Source organism: Oncorhynchus keta, chromosome 35, assembly GCF_023373465.1.
Source record: "Oncorhynchus keta strain PuntledgeMale-10-30-2019 chromosome 35, Oket_V2, whole genome shotgun sequence".
Taxonomy (NCBI): Eukaryota; Metazoa; Chordata; class Actinopteri; order Salmoniformes; family Salmonidae; genus Oncorhynchus; species Oncorhynchus keta.
Window position 1 is genome coordinate 30807878 of NC_068455.1, and position 12972 is coordinate 30820849.

Sequence of the window (12972 nt, forward strand, 5' to 3'; positions counted from 1 at the left end):
TTGTGAAAACATAAGTCCCACATCATTCATTCTCCAGTTTCGGTATTAAAATAAACAGTTCTCTGAAGCGGAAATGGTGCTACTGAAGAAGCGTTTGAGGTCCAGGGGGTTTTAAGAAATGTTGTTAACAGTGAGGAGGAGTGGTGGTTTAACAAGGTCCTCCAACATACGGTCTTTTCTCCAGATGTGGATGAGTGTCTGCTCCCTGGAGCCTGCCTCCATGGCAGGTGTGTCAATCTGGATGGCTCCCACAGGTGCAGCTGTAACCCTGGTTACCAAAGCGCTCCTGACGGCAGGGCCTGTGAAGGTCTGTAAAAGATTAGATGTGTGGAATACGACCCTTCACAGCATGCTGCTGTTCTCCTCGAGCTCTGAGCTCTCTATGGCTCTTTTAATGCCTCATTGTTGTTTTTATTAGATGTTGACGAATGTGCTACACCTGTGTGCCCCGCGGGAATTTGCACCAATTCCGAAGGTTCCTACTCATGCAAGAACTGCCGACCTGGATTCCAGCGATCAGCGGATGGACAGAGATGTGAAGGTATGGAACCCGTACAACCTTTGGCATTTCAGGCAACACACTGAAGGATTATCATCCACCATAGACAGATAAAGCACGTCAGACAGTGTGCAGCCTCCTACTGTTCATTCTTCATGTCAATCTGTCATTTTATTCCAGATGTGGATGAGTGCTCCAAGGCAGACGTGTGTCTGGGAGGGGTGTGTGCCAACACAGAGGGCTCTTTCACCTGCACACGCTGTAAAGACGGCTACAGGGTGTCCCAGAACAGGCAGAGGTGTGAGGGTGAGTCCAGCCAAAGCCTTCCCCAGCTGGAACATTCACGCACACCTTCTGTAAAGGATGCCCTTTGCGTGCATCAACTGTATATCTGTCTCTGTTACTGTGATCTAGGTGTTTCTTAGAACTGTAACACAATACTTGTATATAGGTTGTTTGCCAATAGTAGTTAATGTCTGTGCTGGTCTGGTGTCTCCTCCAGATATTGATGAGTGCCAGTCTGGGTCTGTGTGTGCTAATGGGATCTGTCTGAACTCTGAGGGCTCCTTCTCCTGCATCACCTGTCCCTCAGGCTACAGCGTCTCCCTAGACGGAGAGCTGTGTGAAGGTCAGTCCATTCTCCCTGAAACCACATCTAATGGTCCATCAAAGGAGGGGTGTTTTACTTAAAAGACCATATTGGTGTATTACAGATATTGATGAGTGTGAGCTGCCCACTACGTGCCCCAGGGGAACATGCACCAACACTGAGGGTTCCTTCACCTGCACCACCTGTGGGTCAGGCTATAGAGTGACTGAGGATGGGCTGGAGTGTGATGGTGAGTCTTGGACACATTTCCTGCGTACATGTGAGTTGGTGTGTGCGTGCGTGCCTGAGTTTGTGCATTTGTGTGCGTTAGCAGGCCGTGTGTTACCGAGTGCTCTATGAGCATGTTAGGCTCTGACCTCTGCCCTGCCTGTGACAGATGTGAGTGAGTGTGCCAGGTAACGCCCCCATTGGGCCCCGCGTGGGTCCAGTCAGGCCTCTCTCCCACATCGCCTTTTGTTAACAGCAGGCTCAGGTTGTCTGTAAATGATGTCAGGTGTGACGGCTTGGACCCAAAGCCCCTCTCCTTAGCTAAAGATCCCAAAATACTCCTCCCAGACATCACATCATAACTGGATCCTGCATCCCTCTCCCTCTGGCACCATCCATCTGATCCGCGTTCAAAAGAAAGAGACATGGGCTTCAAATAAAACACAGTGAAGTCAGCCTGTCCCACTGATAGATCAGCTGGAGAGATAGATGTGTTGACAGTGGAACTCTATGCCATATCAATTAGAAACGGATCGAAATGATTACATGTGGCATGTGGTCATGTTTTCCACCAGGCATTCTATCCTCAGCTACAGTTCAGGTATGTAGTTAACTGGCCTTCTCTCTCTGTTTCTCTGTCCTGTTGTTCAGATGTGGACGAGTGCTTGGTGGCTAACGTGTGCCCAGGCCAGCTGTGTCGGAACAGTCCTGGATCCTTCTCCTGCAGCAGCTGTGGGACTGGCTTTACCCTGTCTGAGGACGGCTCCCACTGCCAGGGTAAGACTGTCTAACCTCTGGAACACACTCACCCCCGCCCTCCTATTCTTCTCCCCAAGATGAACAGCGCAGATCCAGTTCATACTCTAATGTCATTTAATGGAAGGGTGGATCGAGACTAGGAAGAAGATCTCCTTTTTCGAAATGTTTTTTGCCCTGGGAAAATCCTGAAAACAAGTCCAAGTCAGACTTTGATTGGATTTTAATGGATGTCTTCATGCCAGGGAAAGATTAACGGCTTAATTTGAAATGAAACCAACCACTCCCCAGCTCCTACGCAGCCAGCACAAACTGTGGAACTCCTCTGTTGACCCACAGGCAAACCAAAAGCCATTCCATTCACTTAACAATGGCCTTCACTATTTCCCCTGTAAGAAATACAATCTGTACCAGAGCAAGGAATTTCCAATGATCACATAACAGAGAGCCATGAGTGTTTGTTGATACAGTAATTATACACCACCTGTAATAGCTTGCTGTTTTGGAATAGATGCCTGTCCCGCATACTTCTCTCCACCCTTTTTAATAAAGCACTGTCAGTGCAAGCTAATAAAGGAGGCTTTGCTTACTGTACGTGCAGACTGACTCCTTGCGTTCAGCCAGTAGTCATGTTATCAGGCCAGAGGCAGACTGAGAGACTGACTCCTTGCGTTCAGCCAGTAGTCATGTTATCAGGCCAGAGGCAGACTGAGAGACTGACTCCTTGCGTTCAGCCATTAGTCATGTTATCAGGCCAGAGGCAGACTGAGAGACTGGCTCCTTGCGTTCAGCCATTAGTCATGTTGTCAGGCCAGAGGCAGACTGAGAGACTGGCTCCTTGCGTTCAGCCATTAGTCATGTTATCAGGCCAGAGGCAGACTGAGAGACTGGCTCCTTGCATTCAGCCATTAATCATGTTATCAGGCCAGAGGCAGACTCAGAGACTGGCTCCTTGCGTTCAGCCATTAGTCATGTTATCAGGCCAGAGGCAGACTGAGAGACTGACTCCTTGCATTCAGCCATTAGTCATGTTGTCAGGCCAGAGGCAGACTGAGAGACTGGCTCCTTGCATTCAGCCATTAGTCATGTTGTCAGGCCAGAGGCAGACTGAGAGACTGACTCCTTGCGTTCAGCCAGTAGTCATGTTATCAGGCCAGAGGCAGACTGAGAGACTGGCTCCCTGCGTTCAGCCATTAGTCATGTTGTCAGGCCAGAGGCAGACTGAGAGACTGACTCCTTGCATTCCGCCATTAGTCATGTTGTCAGGCCAGAGGCAGACTGAGAGACTGGATCCTTGCATTCAGCCATTAGTCATGTTGTCAGGCCAGAGGCAGACTGAGAGACTGGCTCCTTGCATTCAGCCATTAGTCATGTTATCAGGCCAGAGGCAGACTGAGAGACTGACTCCTTGCATTCAGCCATTAGTCATGTTGACAGGCCAGAGGCAGACTGAGAGACTGGCTACTTGCGTTCAGCCATTAGTCATGTTATCAGGCCAGAGGCAGACTGAGAGACTGGCTCCTTGCGTTCAGCCATTAGTCATGTTATCAGGCCAGAGGCAGACTGAGAGACTGACTCCTTGCATTCAGCCATTAGTCATGTTATCAGGCCAGAGGCAGACTGAGAGACTGGCTCCTTGCGTTCAGCCATTAGTCATGTTGTCAGGCCAGAGGCAGACTGAGAGACTGGCTCCTTGCGTTCAGCCATTAGTCATGTTATCAGGCCAGAGGCAGACTGAGAGACTGGCTCCTTGCATTCAGCCATTAATCATGTTATCAGGCCAGAGGCAGACTCAGAGACTGGCTCCTTGCGTTCAGCCATTAGTCATGTTATCAGGCCAGAGGCAGACTGAGAGACTGACTCCTTGCATTCAGCCATTAGTCATGTTGTCAGGCCAGAGGCAGACTGAGAGACTGGCTCCTTGCATTCAGCCATTAGTCATGTTATCAGGCCAGAGGCAGACTGAGAGACTGACTCCTTGCATTCAGCCATTAGTCATGTTGACAGGCCAGAGGCAGACTGAGAGACTGGCTCCTTGCATTCAGCCATTAGTCATGTTGTCAGGCCAGAGGCAGACTGAGAGACTGACTCCTTGCATTCCGCCATTAGTCATGTTGTCAGGCCAGAGGCAGACTGAGAGACTGGATCCTTGCATTCAGCCATTAGTCATGTTGTCAGGCCAGAGGCAGACTGAGAGACTGGCTCCTTGCATTCAGCCATTAGTCATGTTATCAGGCCAGAGGCAGACTGAGAGACTGACTCCTTGCATTCAGCCATTAGTCATGTTGACAGGCCAGAGGCAGACTGAGAGACTGGCTCCTTGCGTTCAGCCATTAGTCATGTTATCAGGCCAGAGGCAGACTGAGAGACTGGCTCCTTGCGTTCAGCCATTAGTCATGTTATCAGGCCAGAGGCAGACTGAGAGACTGGCTCCTTGCATTCAGCCATTAATCATGTTATCAGGCCAGAGGCAGACTCAGAGACTGGCTCCTTGCGTTCAGCCATTAGTCATGTTATCAGGCCAGAGGTAGACTGAGAGACTGACTCCTTGCATTCAGCCATTAGTCATGTTGTCAGGCCAGAGGCAGACTTAGAGACTGGCTCCTTGCATTCAGCCATTAGTCATGTTGTCAGGCCAGAGGCAGACTGAGAGACTGGCTCCTTGCATTCAGCCATTAGTCATGTTATCAGGCCAGAGGCAGACTGAGAGACTGACTCCTTGCATTCAGCCATTAGTCATGTTGTCAGGCCAGAGGCAGACTGGGAGACTGACTCCTTGCATTCAGCCATTAGTCATGTTGTCAGGCCAGAGGCAGACTGAGAGACTGGCTCCTTGCATTCAGCCATTAGTCATGTTGTCAGGCCAGAGGCAGACTGAGAGACTGGCTCCTTGTATTCAGTCATGAGTCATGTTGTCAGGCCAGAGGCAGACTGAGAGACTGGCTCCTTGTATTCAGTCATGAGACATGTTGTCAGGCCAGAGGCAGACTGAGAGACTGACTCCTTGCATTCAGCCATTAGTCATGTTGTCAGGCCAGAGGCAGACTGAGAGACTAGCTCCTTGCGTTCAGCCATTAGTCATGTTGTCAGGCCAGAGGCAGACTGAGAGACTGGCTCCTTGCGTTCAGCCATTAGTCATGTTGTCAGGCCAGAGGCAGACTGAGAAACTGGCTCCTTGTATTCAGTCATGAGTCATGTTGTCAGGCCAGAGGCAGACTGAGAGACTGACTCCTTGCATTCAGCCATTAGTCATGTTGTCAGGCCAGAGGCAGACTGAGAAACTGGCTCCTTGTATTCAGTCATGAGTCATGTTGTCAGGCCAGAGGCAGACTGAGAGACTGACTCCTTACATTCAGCCATTAGTCATGTTGTCAGGCCAGAGGCAGACTGAGAGACTGACTCCTTGTATTCAGTCATGAGTCATGTTATCAGGCCAGAGGCAGACTCAGAGACTGGCTCCTTGTATTCAGTCATGAGTCATGTTGTCAGGCCAGAGGCAGACTGAGAGACTGGCTCCTTGTATTCAGTCATGAGTCATGTTGTCAGGCCAGAGGCAGACTGAGAGACTGACTCCTTGCATTCAGCCATTAGTCATGTTGTCAGGCCAGAGGCAGACTGAGAGACTAGCTCCTTGCGTTCAGCCATTAGTCATGTTGTCAGGCCAGAGGCAGACTGAGAGACTGGCTCCTTGCGTTCAGCCATTAGTCATGTTATCAGGCCAGAGGCAGACTGAGAAACTGGCTCCTTGTATTCAGTCATGAGTCATGTTGTCAGGCCAGAGGCAGACTGAGAGACTGACTCCTTGCATTCAGCCATTAGTCATGTTGTCAGGCCAGAGGCAGACTGAGAAACTGGCTCCTTGTATTCAGTCATGAGTCATGTTGTCAGGCCAGAGGCAGACTGAGAGACTGACTCCTTACATTCAGCCATTAGTCATGTTGTCAGGCCAGAGGCAGACTGAGAGACTGACTCCTTGCGTTCAGCCAGTAGTCATGTTATCAGGCCAGAGGCAGACTGAGAGACTGGCTCCCTGCGTTCAGCCATTAGTCATGTTGTCAGGCCAGAGGCAGACTGAGAGACTGGCTCCTTGCGTTCAGCCAGTAGTCATGTTATCAGGCCAGAGGCAGACTGAGAGACTGGCTCCTTGCGTTCAGCCAGTAGTCATGTTATCAGGCCAGAGGCAGACTGAGAGACTGGCTCCTTGCGTTCAGCCATTAGTCATGTTATCAGGCCAGAGGCAGACTGAGAGACTGACTCCTTGCATTCAGCCATTAGTCATGTTATCAGGCCAGAGGCAGACTGAGAGACTGGCTCCTTGCGTTCAGCCATTAGTAATGTTGTCAGGCCAGAGGCAGACTGAGAGACTGGCTCCTTGCGTTCAGCCATTAGTCATGTTATCAGGCCAGAGGCAGACTGAGAGACTGGCTCCTTGCATTCAGCCATTAATCATGTTATCAGGCCAGAGGCAGACTCAGAGACTGGCTCCTTGCGTTCAGCCATTAGTCATGTTATCAGGCCAGAGGCAGACTGAGAGACTGACTCCTTGCATTCAGCCATTAGTCATGTTGTCAGGCCAGAGGCAGACTGAGAGACTGGCTCCTTGCATTCAGCCATTAGTCATGTTATCAGGCCAGAGGCAGACTGAGAGACTGACTCCTTGCATTCAGCCATTAGTCATGTTGTCAGGCCAGAGGCAGACTGAGAGACTGGCTCCTTGCATTCAGCCATTAGTCATGTTGTCAGGCCAGAGGCAGACTGGGAGACTGACTCCTTGCATTCAGCCATTAGTCATGTTGTCAGGCCAGAGGCAGACTGAGAGACTGGCTCCTTGCATTCAGCCATTAGTCATGTTGTCAGGCCAGAGGCAGACTGAGAGACTGGCTCCTTGTATTCAGTCATGAGTCATGTTGTCAGGCCAGAGGCAGACTGAGAGACTGGCTCCTTGTATTCAGTCATGAGTCATGTTGTCAGGCCAGAGGCAGACTGAGAGACTGACTCCTTGCATTCAGCCATTAGTCATGTTGTCAGGCCAGAGGCAGACTGAGAGACTAGCTCCTTGCGTTCAGCCATTAGTCATGTTGTCAGGCCAGAGGCAGACTGAGAGACTGGCTCCTTGCGTTCAGCCATTAGTCATGTTGTCAGGCCAGAGGCAGACTGAGAAACTGGCTCCTTGTATTCAGTCATGAGTCATGTTGTCAGGCCAGAGGCAGACTGAGAGACTGACTCCTTGCATTCAGCCATTAGTCATGTTGTCAGGCCAGAGGCAGACTGAGAAACTGGCTCCTTGTATTCATTCATGAGTCATGTTGTCAGGCCAGAGGCAGACTGAGAGACTGACTCCTTACATTCAGCCATTAGTCATGTTGTCAGGCCAGAGGCAGACTGAGAGACTGACTCCTTGTATTCAGTCATGAGTCATGTTATCAGGCCAGAGGCAGACTCAGAGACTGACTCCTTGCGTTCAGCCAGTAGTCATGTTATCAGGCCAGAGGCAGACTGAGAGACTGGCTCCTTGCGTTCAGCCATTAGTCATGTTATCAGGCCAGAGGCAGACTGAGAGACTGGCTCCTTGCGTTCAGCCAGTAGTCATGTTATCAGGCCAGAGGCAGACTGAGAGACTGGCTCCTTGCGTTCAGCCAGTAGTCATGTTATCAGGCCAGAGGCAGACTGAGAGACTGGCTCCTTGCGTTCAGCCATTAGTCATGTTATCAGGCCAGAGGCAGACTGAGAGACTGACTCCTTGCATTCAGCCATTAGTCATGTTATCAGGCCAGAGGCAGACTGAGAGACTGGCTCCTTGCGTTCAGCCATTAGTCATGTTGTCAGGCCAGAGGCAGACTGAGAGACTGGCTCCTTGCGTTCAGCCATTAGTCATGTTATCAGGCCAGAGGCAGACTGAGAGACTGGCTCCTTGCGTTCAGTCATGTTGTCAGGCCAGAGGCAGACTGAGAGACTGGCTCCTTGTATTCAGTCATGAGTCATGTTGTCAGGCCAGAGGCAGACTGAGAGACTGACTCCTTGCATTCAGCCATTAATCATGTTATCAGGCCAGAGGCAGACTCAGAGACTGGCTCCTTGCGTTCAGCCATTAGTCATGTTATCAGGCCAGAGGCAGACTGAGAGACTGACTCCTTGCATTCAGCCATTAGTCATGTTGTCAGGCCAGAGGCAGACTGAGAGACTGGCTCCTTGCATTCAGCCATTAGTCATGTTGTCAGGCCAGAGGCAGACTGAGAGACTGACTCCTTGCATTCAGCCATTAGTCATGTTGACAGGCCAGAGGCAGACTGAGAGACTGGCTCCTTGCATTCAGCCATTAGTCATGTTGTCAGGCCAGAGGCAGACTGAGAGACTGACTCCTTGCATTCCGCCATTAGTCATGTTGTCAGGCCAGAGGCAGACTGAGAGACTGGCTCCTTGCATTCAGCCATTAGTCATGTTGTCAGGCCAGAGGCAGACTGAGAGACTGGCTCCTTGCATTCAGCCATTAGTCATGTTATCAGGCCAGAGGCAGACTGAGAGACTGACTCCTTGCATTCAGCCATTAGTCATGTTGACAGGCCAGAGGCAGACTGAGAGACTGGCTCCTTGCCTTCAGCCATTAGTCATGTTATCAGGCCAGAGGCAGACTGAGAGACTGACTCCTTGCATTCAGCCATTAGTCATGTTATCAGGCCAGAGGCAGACTGAGAGACTGGCTCCTTGCGTTCAGCCATTAGTCATGTTGTCAGGCCAGAGGCAGACTGAGAGACTGGCTCCTTGCGTTCAGCCATTAGTCATGTTATCAGGCCAGAGGCAGACTGAGAGACTGGCTCCTTGCGTTCAGTCATGTTGTCAGGCCAGAGGCAGACTGAGAGACTGGCTCCTTGCGTTCAGCCATTAGTCATGTTATCAGGCCAGAGGCAGACTGAGAGACTGGCTCCTTGCATTCAGCCATTAATCATGTTATCAGGCCAGAGGCAGACTCAGAGACTGGCTCCTTGCGTTCAGCCATTAGTCATGTTATCAGGCCAGAGGCAGACTGAGAGACTGACTCCTTGCATTCAGCCATTAGTCATGTTGTCAGGCCAGAGGCAGACTGAGAGACTGGCTCCTTGCATTCAGCCATTAGTCATGTTGTCAGGCCAGAGGCAGACTGAGAGACTGACTCCTTGCGTTCAGCCATTAGTCATGTTATCAGGCCAGAGGCAGACTGAGAGACTGGCTCCCTGCGTTCAGCCATTAGTCATGTTGTCAGGCCAGAGGCAGACTGAGAGACTGACTCCTTGCATTCCGCCATTAGTCATGTTGTCAGGCCAGAGGCAGACTGAGAGACTGGATCCTTGCATTCAGCCATTAGTCATGTTGTCAGGCCAGAGGCAGACTGAGAGACTGGCTCCTTGCATTCAGCCATTAGTCATGTTATCAGGCCAGAGGCAGACTGAGAGACTGACTCCTTGCATTCAGCCATTAGTCATGTTGTCAGGCCAGAGGCAGACTGAGAGACTGGCTCCTTGCGTTCAGCCATTAGTCATGTTATCAGGCCAGAGGCAGACTGAGAGACTGGCTCCTTGCGTTCAGCCATTAGTCATGTTATCAGGCCAGAGGCAGACTGAGAGACTGGCTCCTTGCATTCAGCCATTAATCATGTTATCAGGCCAGAGGCAGACTCAGAGACTGGCTCCTTGCGTTCAGCCATTAGTCATGTTATCAGGCCAGAGGTAGACTGAGAGACTGACTCCTTGCATTCAGCCATTAGTCATGTTGTCAGGCCAGAGGCAGACTTAGAGACTGGCTCCTTGCATTCAGCCATTAGTCATGTTGTCAGGCCAGAGGCAGACTGAGAGACTGGCTCCTTGCATTTAGCCATTAGTCATGTTATCAGGCCAGAGGCAGACTGAGAGACTGACTCCTTGCATTCAGCCATTAGTCATGTTGACAGGCCAGAGGCAGACTGAGAGACTGGCTCCTTGCATTCAGCCATTAGTCATGTTGTCAGGCCAGAGGCAGACTGGGAGACTGACTCCTTGCATTCAGCCATTAGTCATGTTGTCAGGCCAGAGGCAGACTGAGAGACTGGCTCCTTGCATTCAGCCATTAGTCATGTTGTCAGGCCAGAGGCAGACTGAGAGACTGGCTCCTTGTATTCAGTCATTAGTCATGTTGTCAGGCCAGAGGCAGACTGAGAGACTGGCTCCTTGTATTCAGTCATGAGTCATGTTGTCAGGCCAGAGGCAGACTGAGAGACTGACTCCTTGCATTCAGCCATTAGTCATGTTGTCAGGCCAGAGGCAGACTGAGAGACTGGCTCCTTGCGTTCAGCCATTAGTCATGTTGTCAGGCCAGAGGCAGACTGAGAAACTGGCTCCTTGTATTCAGTCATGAGTCATGTTGTCAGGCCAGAGGCAGACTGAGAGACTGACTCCTTGCATTCAGCCATTAGTCATGTTGTCAGGCCAGAGGCAGACTGAGAAACTGGCTCCTTGTATTCAGTCATGAGTCATGTTGTCAGGCCAGAGGCAGACTGAGAGACTGACTCCTTACATTCAGCCATTAGTCATGTTGTCAGGCCAGAGGCAGACTGAGAGACTGACTCCTTGTATTCAGTCATGAGTCATGTTATCAGGCCAGAGGCAGACTCAGAGACTGACTCCTTGCGTTCAGCCAGTAGTCATGTTATCAGGCCAGAGGCAGACTGAGAGACTGGCTCCCTGCGTTCAGCCATTAGTCATGTTATCAGGCCAGAGGTAGACTGAGAGACTGGCTCCTTGCGTTCAGCCAGTAGTCATGTTATCAGGCCAGAGGCAGACTGAGAGACTGGCTCCTTGCGTTCAGCCAGTAGTCATGTTATCAGGCCAGAGGCAGACTGAGAGACTGGCTCCTTGCGTTCAGCCATTAGTCATGTTATCAGGCCAGAGGCAGACTGAGAGACTGACTCCTTGCATTCAGCCATTAGTCATGTTATCAGGCCAGAGGCAGACTGAGAGACTGGCTCCTTGCGTTCAGCCATTAGTAATGTTGTCAGGCCAGAGGCAGACTGAGAGACTGGCTCCTTGCGTTCAGCCATTAGTCATGTTATCAGGCCAGAGGCAGACTGAGAGACTGGCTCCTTGCATTCAGCCATTAATCATGTTATCAGGCCAGAGGCAGACTCAGAGACTGGCTCCTTGCATTCAGCCATTAGTCATGTTATCAGGCCAGAGGCAGACTGAGAGACTGGCTCCTTGCATTCAGCCATTAGTCATGTTGTCAGGCCAGAGGCAGACTGAGAGACTGGCTCAGCCTTGCATTCAGCCATTAGTCATGTTATCAGGCCAGAGGCAGACTGAGAGACTGACTCCTTGCATTCAGCCATTAGTCATGTTGTCAGGCCAGAGGCAGACTGAGAGACTGGCTCCTTGCATTCAGCCATTAGTCATGTTGTCAGGCCAGAGGCAGACTGGGAGACTGACTCCTTGCATTCAGCCATTAGTCATGTTGTCAGGCCAGAGGCAGACTGAGAGACTGGCTCCTTGCATTCAGCCATTAGTCATGTTGTCAGGCCAGAGGCAGACTGAGAGACTGGCTCCTTGTATTCAGTCATGAGTCATGTTGTCAGGCCAGAGGCAGACTGAGAGACTGGCTCCTTGTATTCAGTCATGAGTCATGTTGTCAGGCCAGAGGCAGACTGAGAGACTGGATCCTTGCATTCAGCCATTAGTCATGTTGTCAGGCCAGAGGCAGACTGAGAGACTGGCTCCTTGCATTCAGCCATTAGTCATGTTATCAGGCCAGAGGCAGACTGAGAGACTGGCTCCTTGCGTTCAGCCATTAGTCATGTTGTCAGGCCAGAGGCAGACTGAGAGACTGGCTCCTTGCGTTCAGCCATTAGTCATGTTATCAGGCCAGAGGCAGACTGAGAGACTGGCTCCTTGCATTCAGCCATTAATCATGTTATCAGGCCAGAGGCAGACTCAGAGACTGGCTCCTTGCGTTCAGCCATTAGTCATGTTATCAGGCCAGAGGTAGACTGAGAGACTGACTCCTTGCATTCAGCCATTAGTCATGTTGTCAGGCCAGAGGCAGACTTAGAGACTGGCTCCTTGCATTCAGCCATTAGTCATGTTGTCAGGCCAGAGGCAGACTGAGAGACTGGCTCCTTGCATTCAGCCATTAGTCATGTTATCAGGCCAGAGGCAGACTGAGAGACTGGCTCCTTGCATTCAGCCATTAGTCATGTTGACAGGCCAGAGGCAGACTGAGAGACTGGCTCCTTGCATTCAGCCATTAGTCATGTTGTCAGGCCAGAGGCAGACTGAGAGACTGACTCTTTGCATTCAGCCATTAGTCATGTTGTCAGGCCAGAGGCAGACTGAGAGACTGGCTCCTTGCATTCAGCCATTAGTCATGTTGTCAGGCCAGAGGCAGACTGAGAGACTGGCTCCTTGTATTCAGTCATGAGTCATGTTGTCAGGCCAGAGGCAGACTGAGAGACTGACTCCTTGTATTCAGTCATGAGTCATGTTGTCAGGCCAGAGGCAGACTGAGAGACTGACTCCTTGCATTCAGCCATTAGTCATGTTGTCAGGCCAGAGGCAGACTGAGAGACTAGCTCCTTGCGTTCAGCCATTAGTCATGTTGTCAGGCCAGAGGCAGACTGAGAGACTGGCTCCTTGCGTTCAGCCATTAGTCATGTTGTCAGGCCAGAGGCAGACTGAGAGACTGGCTCCTTGTATTCAGTCATGAGTCATGTTGTCAGGCCAGAGGCAGACTGAGATACTGGCTCCTAGGCTAGATCTGACCTCACTCATGTTATGATGCTCTCCCTCTTTTCTCTCTTCCCCCTCTCTGTCTCCATCTTTCTCTCTTCTCTCTCTGTCTCCATCTTTCTCTCTTCTCTCTCTCTCTCTCTCTCTCTCTCTCTCTCTCTCTCCTCTCCTCT

At 50.9% G+C, this 12972-nt stretch overlaps 1 protein-coding gene across 2 annotated transcripts in view; it reads left to right on the forward strand.

Annotated features, from left to right (window-relative positions):
* LOC118369087 (latent-transforming growth factor beta-binding protein 2-like) overlaps positions 1 to 12972 on the forward strand; it is a 184750-nt gene that overhangs the window by 148938 nt on the left and 22840 nt on the right. For both annotated transcript variants that reach the window (XM_052496861.1, XM_052496862.1), the window contains exons 21-26: positions 185 to 307; positions 419 to 541; positions 680 to 805; positions 1002 to 1127; positions 1213 to 1338; positions 1968 to 2093. In XM_052496861.1, coding sequence (XP_052352821.1) covers positions 185 to 307; positions 419 to 541; positions 680 to 805; positions 1002 to 1127; positions 1213 to 1338; positions 1968 to 2093 — 750 coding nt within the window. The remainder of the gene's footprint in view (positions 1 to 184; positions 308 to 418; positions 542 to 679; positions 806 to 1001; positions 1128 to 1212; positions 1339 to 1967; positions 2094 to 12972) is intronic.